The sequence below is a fragment of the Galendromus occidentalis genome, unplaced genomic scaffold (genome assembly GCF_000255335.2).
Source record: "Galendromus occidentalis unplaced genomic scaffold, Mocc_1.1 scf7180000077348, whole genome shotgun sequence".
Taxonomy (NCBI): domain Eukaryota; kingdom Metazoa; phylum Arthropoda; class Arachnida; order Mesostigmata; family Phytoseiidae; genus Galendromus; species Galendromus occidentalis.
In genome coordinates, this window is record NW_003805336.1 from 166,531 (window position 1) to 180,577 (window position 14,047).

Sequence of the window (14,047 nt, forward strand, 5' to 3'; positions counted from 1 at the left end):
CTAAATCTGATCGACTTATTTTAAAATCGAATTTTCCTCGTTCCAGTCGCGATGACGTCTCAGCCATCGAATGAATCCGAGCTGCAGCTGTACAGGGTTCTTCAACGGGCAAATCTTCTTGCGTACTTTGACACCTTCATATGCCAAGGTAAGTCAACCCGAAATTCTTATAAGTCTGGAGAGTCCAGCTGACTGGACTCGTCATCGACGCCACGAGGGTTTCTGATCCGGGAAAATCCTTCTGCCACTACGAGACGCCTCTCAGTGCGACATGCAAAGCAACCGATGAAAATTGAGAGGGCCACCCACTTTATGACCCTTGTGTGAACTTTCGTGCTTGAGCTTCTGCATTGTATCGGTGGACATCGAACGCCTATTGAATTTCGCTAATCTAGTGCAAACGATTTTATGACTCTGGGGTCGTAAAAAGGTTACGACAAGTGAAACCCTGCTCTTTCTTGGATTCCATAGAATTCCTCGCCCATGGCTGTTTTTTGCTTCGGGGATTCAATTATGCGGAGTATTCCCTCTGATAATTCGCTCAAGATAAATCCGACGTATCGATTCATGGGTTTTGACGCTTATCGTAGGCTTTAACGGCACTGGGAGCTTCATGAAGATCCCTCGCGACTCGAGCCCCTCGATTCTCGGAATCGTCATTCAATCGAACTCTCTGTCTATTAGGACTCGCCTGACGAGTGGAGTGAGCTAGTCAGTCAGTCAGTCACTCACTCAAGTGGCCGGTTCATCTGCTGAGGTTGGTTTCGGATCGTGTGCGGGTCGGATGTCATTCTCGTCGGAGGTCGTTTTTGCTCAGGTGCTGCTTGCCCTCCTAACCGATGGAGCAGGCGAGGTCGGATCGATCGACGACTCGCTCGATGGATGAATCGCTTCTTGGAAGCGATTAGTTTGTGGCCGTTTGCCCTGTGATCGATTTACTGCTCAGAGAGACACAACATGTCGGCTATCAATCAGGTCGTTCCGACCGCAGAACGTGGCTTCGCAACATCATGAGATCAGGAGTCGCGAACCATGAGCGCAAGAAATTCACTCATAATTTCTCTCCTCTTTTCCTGGTAATTATTCGATTTTTTCTTGCATTCGAAATGGAACTCAGTGATCTTTCCCTCCGATGTTATTGTCCCTATACGGTGGGATTGATTCGTACTGAAAGTCCTGCTGCGGCATAAGCTATTGGACCAGGTAGACTAAGTTGTTCTGTTGGGACCCTCGAAAGATTGATTGACCTTTTCTGGCTTTCCTCGGTAGAGTTATCGTTGTCATTGGCCGGAGAGTAAGTCAAGTTATGGCGTGACTGAGAGCCGCATTTGCATTCGACCCCATAGCGGGGTGACTTCGGCTACCTGCTATTTCCTGTCTGACGAGCAAAAATGTCGCTCATGGGTCGTGAACTACAAACTCTCTCGCCCGATGCGCCGACTCGCACAGGTGGATCCGCAGCGGAAATAGTTTGTGTGTCAAAAAAACTACAAAATAGGTCACGAAGTTAGCCTTGAAACTCGTCCCGGGGTCTGGCGATTTAAATTTCTCCTGACGAGCCCTGTCCTGAACCCCCGTGAACTCTCTGGGAGGCGGATGCCTCGTGCGACACTGTCACGGCCCGGGCTGTCCTGTCAATATTTGCAGCCTTGCGGGTTGAGTCCGTTTTGAATCGGAAAACCGCGAGAGGAAAAATATCACGAGTCGCTCAACCGATTTTCGAGAGGCTTTCGAGAAGCCCCCGAGCTCAACGGAGTTTTAGGAACTCCAACGGAGTATGTGAGCCTCGCCAGTCAGTCAGTAGATGTTGCACACAGTCGACGGGATCACCCACTCGAAGGAATGTGCGACGCTTTTTAGCCCCTGTGTGTTTTTTAAACTTTAAATGCCCCAGAGAGGGAAACCAACTCGAGTCTGGAGCCTAAAAAGCGAGGGGCGAATTTTTGCTTCATGTGTCCGTTGGAGTTTCGAGGATCGTCGGTTTGGTTTGTGCGGAGTGCGTTTGTGTGGACGGAGGACGAACGATGGATGGATGGTTGAATGTATATGTATGTATGGAAGGCTGTGCGTGCGTGAGTGTTCGGGAGATTTTTTTTTTGTAAGCGCACCTTTCTGGTTTGGGCGCAGACGAAAAATTTTTGGACTTAACCAGGATCCGACGGTTGCATAGCTTTTCTGAGTCCTCGAATAAAAACCTCGAAAAGACTCCCCACGCGGACGGGAGACACCCAACCAAACCTAACCATGGGGACCGGCTGCTGGACTCGCGAGCCGCTCGCTCTCCGATTCGTGTGCTATGATGCTGTGCACGGTGACGATTTTTATCCACGAGCCCACGACGAGTCAGCGAGGCGTCTAGTTAAACTAGATTTCCATTGGTCGGCTCGCTCTAGCATCGTTCCCCTTGACCTGGCTTCAGGGTTCATAATGTGCTACGTCATCTTGAGCGACCGTACATTCTATGGCTTGAGTCGTAGGATCGCGAGCTCTTTGAGGAATTTAATCGATAGCGGTCTTCCGATGACTCTATTCGCCGCCGCATTCCTTGGGGTTTCGAAGGTGGCTTCCTTCCCTGCGATGGATCGCGTCTTGGCCACTGATTGCACTCCCGCGACACGATACGCAGTCTCGATGAATTAGTATCCGAAACGTAATTCGGCAGTGCCTCCGAATACATCAGCCGTCGCTGTAGCAATCGCTCTTTTCCGCGAGTCGCGCTGAGCGGAGAATGAACCCCAGATGGTGTAGAATCGGAGTCCCGGAGATTCCGCAAGGGTGCGCAAATATAACCAATGATGACGATGTCCTATTTCGTTTCAGGAGGGGACGACGTACAGCAGCTATGCGAGGCCGGAGAAGAGGAATTCCTCGAGATCATGGCCCTGGTCGGCATGGCTTCAAAGCCCCTTCACGTTAGGAGGTTGCAGAAGGCTCTACAGGAATGGGTTCAGAATCCAGGTACGTGCGTTCGATGACGTTGGCTCGGGGCAGGGCACAAGGGACTGAATAGATTCCTATGAGGTCTCCGAGCATGCCGCTTTCAGATATGAGGAAGTTGTACGAGACGATTCGAATTCGCTTCTAAAGGCACGGAAGCGGATTCCGAAATTGAATCAGGAATTCGTTCGTTCCGTTCGACGGTTATACACTCGGAAGCATCATGCTGATAATTAGCAGGCGACGAAACGAGCCCGTATTACGCAGTCACGTACTTTACGAGACAACGAAGATGGAACGCAAGCACTCGTTTATTTGCTAGATAGGCGGGGTCTTAGATTCTTTTTTGGACCGCCCGTTTCGAAGCGGGCCTCGGTGGTGGTATTTTTTGTTGCTGATCACATCCATAGGGTAGCTTGCTCCGAGGGTCGGGTTTTTGTGAAGCGAAAGGGAGACATTCTGCGCTTTTTGCTTCGAGCCCCTGTGTAGGGTGGAGTCTACTTATGAAGCTCGTCCCAGTCTGTGGATTTTCGATTGGACTCCCCGGAAGTTTTCGGAGATAGATTCTAATCTTGGAAACTTTTCCGGAGCGAAGGAAGCTCATGCTCGGCTTCTGGTATATCGGCTCCGAAAGTAGAAAGCCGCCATTCCTCTTGGAGAAATAATGGCCGCCGGATTGAGAGCTGGATGTCCGACAGTCGCGAGCCGCGAGAAAGGAGGCGTCCTAAGTTCCGAATAAAGGTATAAGATCGCATGGATTCGATCGCGAGCCGTACGATGGCCGAGCTTCCTGTTTGTATCGACTCGGAACAATAGAGACGGTCTTGTGGGTCCCGAGCGGTAGAAACGTTGAAAGTGAGAGCACAGGAGGAGCATTCATCATTCCGAGACAGCGGATATCCTGTTAGAATTGATGAGATCCACTTCCCATGTCTTCACCTCGGAATTGCTTCGCATCTGTTGCTGTTGTCTAACGCCGCTCGATCCTGGTGGAGGTCGTTGATCACCGCGACGATCCGATCATCACCGTGGTTTCTGCCTACAACGTGGTAATCTAGTTATTCGGAGATGAGTAGCCTCGACGGGAAACTCCCACACACCGGGTTTCAAAACCCGAATTTAGTCTGGTGGTCACGACTGGTGAAATTCGAGAGAATCGCTTCGATTAGAGGCCTCGATTACGCGGTGTGCCACTCGGGCTCCTGCTACAGGTGACGACGCACGCCGACCGCTCAAACGACATTGCTGAGGAACATCTGCTTATCGTCACGCAAACAGTTGTAACAGCGAATTCGGTATTCCTGTTGCGTTTTCTTGGAGCGCTCTAGTTGTCTGAACTTGCTAGTTAGTTTTGTAATCCCGGCCGACTTTCTCGTTGCTGGTCACTCCGCCCATGATTAGGCGAAAACCTCCACCATCTTCATGACTCCTTTTTCTCTCGCGCGTTCTTTCTCTCGGTGGTATTTGACTACCTGACTCGCCTCAGCGACGCCGCCGACTCGCTGGTTGGCCAGTGGCTTCTCGCGGCAGATTATCCTCCTTGCCTTGAGATCAAATATTAACGCCGCCTGTTTGTGGTTCATCGGGCTTCAGGATAAAATATGCACTCGGCGCTCCACGGATTAACGGCGAGTCAAGAAAAAGATAGCTCCGTTTTTCGAAGGCACTATTCCGAGCCGATACATGCATGCTCACATAATAAGCCGATAGGCCAAACGCCTCCTTCGAGAGCATAAGCTCCTTCCGAGGAAAAATTGATCGCTTTAATCTTCTCGGCGCGCTCTTTTTCCTGGCTAAGCCTCTCAGCCGAAATATCGGAGGTTCTCGCCAAGCGGGCGATTCGATGCGATTCTCAGAGTCCCGCATCGGTCTCTCGCATAATTACTCGGAGCTAACCGGCGTTTTCGTTGTTTCAGCCATGTTTCAGAGTCCACTAGTTCCCGGAAGTTCAGGAACCGGGAATCCTGTGGTAACCCCGTCAAGCGGCGGTTTACCCCGGGGCCACCTCAGTACCCCCCAAGCGGGGGGTTCACAGAGCGGCCCCGGTTTGAGGCCACCATCCCAAATCATAAATCCTTCGGCTTCAACCACTTCAGGGCTGCTTCCACCCAAGCAAGCTTCGTCCAGTTTACAAGTCAATCAGCAACAGAAGCAGAAATCTCTCGACTCCAGCAATCAGGCGCTCGCACCGTATCCGTTCGCACTACAGCAGGTAAGTTGGATGGCGAAGAACCCGGAACTCGGACCCCTTCGAAGAAAGATGTCGCACCAGGCAGGGAAACTGTTGCATTGAATCGAGTTGCTCATTCGCCAAGGGAAATCTCGAATAAAATGAAGATGCCTCGGACTTCGTCAGAATCCGCGATTGAGTCATTCAGGCCGTTTTCGTGAAGTGAACTCTCAACCAGAGCGGAAGGTTTGAGACGTGCACGGCTGACGTTTGAGGGACTGAAGCCGAATTTCTCTTGAGTCACCATCACACAACGATGTGCTTGCGTTGGGGAAGCTAAGGAGATAATTATGGCACAGACTTCGAGTCTGCAGAGGATTGAACACACCGCTGCTAGATCGAGGCTCAAAGCAGCGACGTAATGGAGATTCTCTTGCTGCCATCAACAGGCTCGCTTGCCCATCGGTTGCCGATGCCGCGTTGCCCGACGATGCTCCCCCGACCGTCGAGTCTTCGGACAACGGAAGGGCGAATTTTCGAAAGAAGTCCGGGGTTTCCAGCGGAATTCCTCTTCTTTGCTGACCTTACTACCCTTTATTAAGCGGGGAGGGAACCGTTCGGAGACGTTTCGATCGCAAGAATCGATTATAATTGTTATTAATTATTATTATTATTGTTATCCACGAATGCCGCGGCGCTGAGGGTTGAAAATCGAAAATAGACAAAAGTGCGAGAGTGAGAGAGCGGTAGAGATGCATGCGGAATTGAATCTATCATGTGTCACTTGTGATGATTGGCCCGGCTACGTAGCTGCTGGTGCCAATGCCGGCTCCGGACCGGCTCGAGCACTCGATGCAAAAACTCTGTGCGTGTCTAACATAGCTCATATTTTTATGTAGTGTGCCTCCATAAGCTTCGCTTCAGGTCGAAGAGAAGAAAGAAGGGGATGCGAGTAGATGGGGGCAAGCAGGCAGGCAGGCCAGTCGGCGGCAGGCAAGCAAATCGAGCATTCCTTCTTTCGGGCTTGACTGGGGGCATTTGAGAACAACACCATCGATCATGACACCAGCCACTACCGACAGCCGGATCCAAAGACTCTCAAATCTCATCAATCGAGAGCTGAAGTTGCACAAGCACAACGAGACGAAGCACTCTTCTTCTACCAGGCGCTCGGTGGCTGGCTGGCTGGCTCGGTCGGTCGGCGGCTCTCTAAGTCGGTCGCTCGGTACGACTGTCTTCAGCACTCAGTCAGCCGATTCGTGTGTCTCAGCTGTGAATTTCTGGCTGCATCATGCATGCATGCGTGAGCGGTCCTTTCTTTGAGCACATCTGCCGCTCTGGGCAGCATTTCCGTTCGGCTCTGCTATTTCATTACAGTTTCTTCTGCCGCGATGATCTGGCTTCTGAAGAATCTGACCCACATGTTTATGATAGAGATTTCCGCTTCTCGTCAACGGTGTTTTTTTCCCCGCCCGGATCACGGAACTGCTCCATCGCGTTGTGGAGACCTCCAGAGCAATCCCCTTCGCCGACCAAATCCCCTGAATGTACCCCACATGAACTGCATCTCATATCCCGTGGAATAAAGCCGTGGTCTGTGCGCCGTGAGGGCACCGCAGTATTGATAAATGCGCCTTGAGCACTTCGGAAGTCATAAGAAAAGAAAGGCACAAGTTGCGCGATCCGAATTTCCTTGCTTATTTCTAGCGCTCCGAAGAATAACTGACTCCCCCTATCTCATTCGACGCAGCCTCACCCAATTAGTGCTCACTACCAAGCGAGGAAGACTTGGCGTAGAGCTCATTGTGCTCTGAATTGTGACAAATTAGAACAGAAACCAGATAGATCGAACGGAGAGATACGACGAGCCAGCCGAGCGATGTCACAAACGGAATCGGTCATTCAGGGCTAGCTGATGAATAGATGAGGTAATGGGGGGTCACTCCGATCATCGTTCGCGACTTGGACCTCCCTCGCGGCCTCGCGGTACGCTGAGCGGCAGGGACGGCCTCGTTTGTGTCTGTCCGGCTGCACGCACGCGCCTAATCACCCGATCGGAGCTCATTCAGGCCAAATGAGAGCTATCTACGGTTCCCGATTATGATTGGCAAGTTAATTCACGCATCCGGGGTGATCCTTGACCGCTCACGGAGAACTCGAATGCCGCGCGATTCCGACGCATCCCGCGTCGTACGCGCTCGCATATGAGAATTTTTCCGGTAGGCATTGCCAGCGACACGGCAGCGTCGGAAATAATTATTCCGATCATTATGACTGTGAAGTTCGCGCCGATTTCATTGGGCCCGAAGAGCCTGTTATCTCCGCCGTAATCTGTGCGAGTATTCACGAGCGTGTTTGAGTTCGAGTCACGTTTTCACAGAGTTCGTCCGAGACAACAAGGAAAAAACTCAATTATGACTCGCAGCTTTTGTCCGTTGTCGTGGATACCGACAGGACGTGATACTCTACGGATACGTTTTTAATATCTCTGAATGCAATCGGAATGAGTGGTTGGACTCCAGGATCTAATCCATCTCACAGAGACCCATACCGAATAACCAGCTCCGGTCACCCGCTGTGTTCCTGCCATAATTCAAACTTTTCGAAACCTCGAATCCGGAACTAGTAGGGAACCTTCCATGACCGGAGCGGGTTTCCCTCTTTTTTTCCGGGACACTGCCGGAATATCGTGAACTGTGAATCCGGATAATTCTAGAGTCCGGATCCCAGCCAACGAATCTCATGAAAGCGACAGCGCCGTCGGGATAATTACCGAGAATTAGCCAACGACTTTCCTGCCGCGATCCGCATCTGCGCGTTTGATATGCATGTGTCCAGCGTGATGCATTGTTTTTGTTTGTACGTGTAGAAGACATCAGCCTCCGCAACACCAACAGCAAAATAACAACAAGCCTCAACCCTTTCACCCAGCTGGCTCGAACCATCTGTCCAAGACTCACTACTCCCACTGCGCTCCTGCTCCGATTCAGAGTTACTTTCTAATGGCTCCCGGAGCCTCGTTGAGAACCTCATCGTTCAAACGCTGAATCCTCCGACCCATATTTTCGTAACACGATTCGCGGTTGCCGATGGTTTAAGTTTTCCTGAATGAAGGATTCGGGCGATTGCTCTTTGACGCGGAATCAGCAGCAGACCTCCACATCTTTCCAACGAGCCAGTCATTCTCAGTCATTCTGAAACCCCGATGAGCGCTTCAGTTTATCCTCGAAGACCCTTCGTTCGGTGGGGAGACACATTATGTGCAGAGATTTTTCTCGGGCCTCCGGAATGCACCTAACCTGCTTCAAACTCATTCACTCTTCCCGAACATTTGAACATCCTCGCCGAAGTCTCATGTGAGACGACGATAAACTCCACGAGAGCTTTTTATTCGCTGGTCAGAAAGCTTCCCTTTCACTCAGTCGGCCTTATCGGAAATAGATCCGCTCGTTGAAAGTTTAACTTGGATTCGCAGAGAAAATCACAGATGTTTTCAATTGTTTACCGTTTGCTCCCCACCTGAATGTGTTCGAATCGTGTGTCTATCAGAGCAGGCCATCACAAAGAAAAAACTGTTCGCATATTCGCCAACGAACCGCTATGCCATGTTTGCACTTGAGAACAGGCAACCTACATCGACTCCCGTCAGCCCAAACACATAGCTTCATTTAAAAGTGGTCCCCCGAACTCTGACGGCGTGCACTTGATTACTTTCGATTCTTTGCGCCGTACGCTTGGGATGGAAAGAAAAGGAAAGCTCCTGCTACCACTGACGGAGCTGCTTATGTTACCAACTGTTGCCAAGTTGTTCATCATGCTCGTCCTATCTCGATCGAGTGTTGGCAAGCTGGCTCTGTGGTGCAGCGTCGGTGGAGGAGTTCAACCCTGAGTTTTTCATTGATCGAATTCCGATTTTAGAGCAAGAAATCAGCGCTCGCAGGATGAAACTTCGCAACGTGCAGCTCGGTCGGAGCTTTTCCGAGGAGCTACTCTCCCAATATCTTCGGGTTGTCTTATTAGATTCCCGAGTTTGAAGGATTCCCTTCTGTTAGGAATTGAAATCCTTCCTAGTTGTAGACGAAGTAGGTAACGGAGGCTGCTATAGAGCTCCGCTAAGAAAACACTCATTCAAAATTCAGGAATTCGGCTTTCAGAACGGCGGTCGAATCTCACCACCGTCTCCATCAGGGATCCTCTTGAATCAAGCCTCACTTGACGACGCTCAAATGAGCAAAATTGGTGAAGCCGCTGAAATTCTCGTCAGATCCATTCTTCCAACGCTGTCTCCGTACGACATAAAGAACATGAAGAAGCGAATTCCGAAAGAAATGGAGGTGAGTCCAAGTCCCTATTGTACGTACCCATATGTCAAACGTCGCAAAAAAGCCGGCTTAAAGAATTTCCTGCTCTCTATCGGTCCGAAACGCGAGGTCGGATCTCGAGATACCCTCCGAGAGCCCGTTTGCGGAGGGAGGAAGCATGAGACGTATGGGCGGAATGGCAATATGAGATCGTAGCTGCCGAAAGATGAAAGTTTATCCTTTCTGAAGCGACCGGCCAGGGAGGGAACGGACATTTAGCCAGTGTTCGAGAAGTGGGAGAAAGCCGGCGCCGCCGGACGGCGGTGTCATTTACCGTAAGACACTCATCGCCAGTGTCCGAAGTGTCAAGTTTCTTTGGAGCGGTTTTTGAACGACGTGCGCGCGGAGTGTCGGAGTCATGGATGCAGCAAAAAGTCGCATCCTTTCGAACTGCTTTTCGCTCCGGATAAGGAGGGGCGTCGTTTTCGGGTTCTTAACGAAATTCTCTTTAAATGACCAGTGTCCTCTAATGAGAGCTTGAAGGCAAAGTGAACACTCCATTTAACCCACCAGCTAGTCGCATCACCGAAACTCCTTCGACTGCTCCTTCTCCCTCTTCTGGGCTCTAATGCCCGAGCTTCTGCTCGGCGATCCGACGACAACTGCTTCGAGGGCATAACAGCTCCACTTGAGCGAACTCTGGAGATTGCAAACGTGCGACTTTCCGAAGTTTTACAATCCGAAGCGACGTGTTCCTTGAGCTGGCTGCAACCCGATTCGAGAGGAACGAAGATCGTTCTCAGGTCTGCTCGCCCTGGGATTCCGGTCAGAAGTCATCATTTCCATCAAGAATTCCCTCTCGAATCCATTCGTCTCCACTGGAACTCCAAGTTGCAGAACGGAATCACGCAGGTCGCTGATATTGTTTCCGATAGCGGAGCGTTCGCTATCGTCGTCGAATGCTGGTCCGAGAGGAGAATTTTTTTTCTTCCTCTGAAGAAAGGTGCTTTCAATTCCACACGGTTGCCTTCTGGAGAGGCGAGCCGAATCATTGTTGGACTTGGCGCTTCTTGCTGGCCCCACATGTGTTGCATCCTTCAATCCGTCATCGACGGCTCTCAGCTGTTGCTTTGGCATTTTTTGTCCATCTTACCCCCTTCACAGGCTTCAGAAATTGTGAGCTGTGACAATACACGCACAGCGGCGGCGGCAGAGAGCGGAAAAGAGAGAGCTAATATGTTTTGATTTGAGAGCACCGATACAGCGGAGCTTCGGCGATCATTTCACCCTTCCTTTGATCCTCTGACGATAATCCTTCAACTCCTCGAAACACCCTAATCAACTCCGAATGAAGACAACCTACCGGGTCAGGCAGTACTCCGATCTCGGGCTTTTTACTCGCTCGGATCGATCCAGTCTTGAAGTTCACAAACATTCGGCGCAAGAGATGCATGGGAGAACCACTGAATTCCCCGACCCTCAACTAACTTACGATTGAGGCGGGCTGGGTGGCAAAACTCGTCAGCTCACTGACCAAAGGGTTTGCCTCGGGCTGTGGGCATCGAGCGAGCCCCTGTGGAACGACACCGAGGAGGGGTCACTCGCAAGCGTCGCGGGCTGCACGAGCTTGAGAGAGAAAAAATGAAAATTGATTAAAAATGGTCGCAACCACCCGATGAAGGATTGTCCGTCTAACTCAGCCAGACACTGAGCGGCGTGCCTCCGAGGATGTGAAGCGTGCCTTTCGGGCCCACAGCAAAACGGAGTGACCGCCCTCATCGTAGCTCAACGGTGTTTGCTCGCGATTCCCAGGATTGCATCTCATAACCAGTCGCGACAAGAAGCAACCTCAAGCAGTTTTCGCTTCAGGACAGATTATTTCCTGAAACGGAGATCTATTCAGCTCGAGAAGCATTGGGTAGTCCGGTTCTTCTCCCCAAGGGCGGTGGTGGATGAAGTTCCATTGCATTTGTCGAGTTTGTTGACGACAAGGCGAAGAAGCAATTTCATAGTCGATTTGCTTCGTCTGTAATGTCGTGTGGTCTGTCTCTCGTGAGGAATTCCCGCTCCCTCGCGCGTTTGCTTCCACTCGTATTTATTCGTCGCCTCGGCTGCTGATGCTTGCAGTGTCTTGTTGTTTTTGTTTTGATTTTTTCTTAGGGAGGCCTTTCGGCAGCGTTTTTGGTATGAGCGGTGTTTGTGTGTGCGCCTGCTACTCCCGTGCGAGCGCCGTATTTAAATATTAATAGCAGCAGGAGCAGCATCCGAAGAAGAAGAAGGGAATGCGGTGCTCCTCATTAGAAGCTCCTCTTGCTACACAATACGATAAAAAAACAAACGCTAAAAACCGGGCTCTCACAGACACCACACTTGGAAATGCAGTTGTATCGACCGAAACTGCCAATGAGCGGAACAAGGGGTCGAGCTCATCCCCGATCCTGGATTTCCGTCCCCCTTCGTCACAATCCCACAGAAATCAGATGTCGTTCCCGAAGAATGTCGCGAGAATTTGGGACATGAATCGTGGTTTCCATAAGATTTCCTGCAGTCATTAGCGTTCGATGCTCAATGGCGCGTCTCGTTGCCTGTACTGGAGAACTGAAATCGGAGGAAGACACAGGGAATTTCTCTCCTTACCGTTGTCGCTCTCGTGCCGAGACTCACCCAAGGCATAAAAATCCATTGGAGCGACGAGAGGTCCACGTTAAAAACAAACAAGGTGCATCTCTCGTTGAGCCCTCCGGCGAAACCCTCTGTCGATGACCCCTTCTTGTCTCCCCATCGCGAAAGCCTCCGTTCTACCTTAGTTCTCACAAAAAAGGCACAAACACTAATAAGAGCCTTTGAGGTTTGGAACGCCCGGCGTGCATCACGAGCTCCGCAAATAGAGTGTGGTGGCCGGTCGGCCAGCCCTGTGGCTTGCCAGCTTGTTCGATGGCCAAAAGGATTCGCAGCGAGCTCTGACTGAATGACTGTCTGAGTGAGAAACCCGGCGGCTCGACGAGGAATCCTTTGTCTCAAGCATTTCCTCTTTTGTTGCAGTTCGTTTTGACGATGTGCGAGGACGATCCACGCCGGATGGAGGAGATCCGAAAGTTTTCGGCAATCTATGCGCCCACGAGCAACAAGCGTAAATCAACCTCGGCCGATAAGGCTCTTCTACTCCAGGAGGTTGCCATCAACGAGGCGGCAGCCCAAATTTGTCGCCACATCCCAGCGCTATTAAGCCGAAAAGACGAACTCTTTCCACTCGCCAGACAGGTCGTACGCGACTGTGGATACCAATTCGCGAAGACGTGAGTTTCTCCTCGTCGGTGAACATCTCCATCTTTTCTGGATACTCTACTCTGAGAACGTCCTCGCACCTATTGCCGAAATACGTTTGAATCCGATTGGGAAAATAGAAAAATTTCCGAATCCTCTCCACAGAGACGAGTGCCCTTCACCCGCGCAAGCGACGGCGTCGAAGCGGGCCCGTGTTCAGGAACTCGGGTTCCCGGCAGCCGACAAGGCGCAGGTGGAGGATGAGAGGCGTAAGAGACAGGAGCGACTGGAGCACATCAATGAACAACTCAGGTAAGCGAACGACATCGTTTTTCGATTTTCCCTCCCCGATAGTAACTGAGCCCGCTGTCATACGGCGAATCCTTATTGGATACGACTGGGGCAGTGATGCATTCGCGGACCGCGATTTCATCGCAAACTTTGTGGTTCTTCCCCTCGTCCCCCATTGAGATACAATGGAGACTACGAGGTGTCGCGATTCCCTGCAAGAGTCATCGCGGAAAATTCGGAGTCTCAGTCATAACACACGACTTCCTCAGAAAATCGTCTCCTTGGGTCGGGATCACACCGCTTACTCAGACCATTCCATTGCAGATCCCTGGGACGACAACAGGAGGATCTGAAGTTACGCTTATCGCAAGTTCGTGACGTTTCGCTTGCGGCGGGAATTCAACAGCAATTGGAGCAGATCTCGCAACAGCAAATGCAATTGCTTAATGATCAAAATGACGTCTCTAAACAAATCAAACGAATTGAAAAGTGAGTTGAACAGAATTCATGCTGGACGATGAAGATTCCGTCTCCCTCTCGTGAGGCGAATCATTCTGGAATGTTCACAGGAATGTCCGCGATGAAGGGGTGAGCCTTGCGGACATATCGATTTATAATCCCCCCCCCATTCCGTCAGTCTGACGCTCTGCTTGATTTCCGGTGAATTGATGCTGCCATGCAGCAAGCTCGTTTTATACGACGATATTCCAATCAGAAGTGAGCCCGAGTCCCTCTCTTGAAGACAAAACTCGCAAGGTCGCATGGGGAAGCTCTGGTAGCAGGGGAAAAACGGGGAACGAGACGGCGGGGAGCAAAAAGATCCGGTCTGGCTGCGAGTGTACGGCACTGGGACGTCAATGGCAGCTCCGCTGGAGAGACGGTGGCCGCTGCGACGCAGCTCTTGCTGGTCGCTTCTCACAAAACACGTTTTCTCTCCCTCTTGCTATGCGCGTTTTTGGCGGAGGAGGAGTACACCCCTCGCAGCGCCCTCCCCCTCCTCGTCGAGCCCTTTTTTGAGCCCTGCCAGCATTCCCGAATTCCCTCGCCTCCTCAATACGGGACGCTTGCACCGCTGGTATCGCCA

At 51.2% G+C, this 14,047-nt stretch overlaps 1 protein-coding gene across 1 annotated transcript in view; it reads left to right on the forward strand.

Annotated features, from left to right (window-relative positions):
* The window catches only part of nab (NGFI-A-binding protein homolog), a 32,011-nt gene that overhangs the window by 11,951 nt on the left and 6,013 nt on the right, over nucleotides 1-14,047 (forward strand). The window contains exons 3-9 of the mRNA XM_029111135.1: nucleotides 47-148; nucleotides 2,821-2,958; nucleotides 4,854-5,149; nucleotides 9,262-9,441; nucleotides 12,451-12,704; nucleotides 12,838-12,984; nucleotides 13,288-13,452. Coding sequence (XP_028966968.1) covers nucleotides 47-148; nucleotides 2,821-2,958; nucleotides 4,854-5,149; nucleotides 9,262-9,441; nucleotides 12,451-12,704; nucleotides 12,838-12,984; nucleotides 13,288-13,452 — 1,282 coding nt within the window. The remainder of the gene's footprint in view (nucleotides 1-46; nucleotides 149-2,820; nucleotides 2,959-4,853; nucleotides 5,150-9,261; nucleotides 9,442-12,450; nucleotides 12,705-12,837; nucleotides 12,985-13,287; nucleotides 13,453-14,047) is intronic.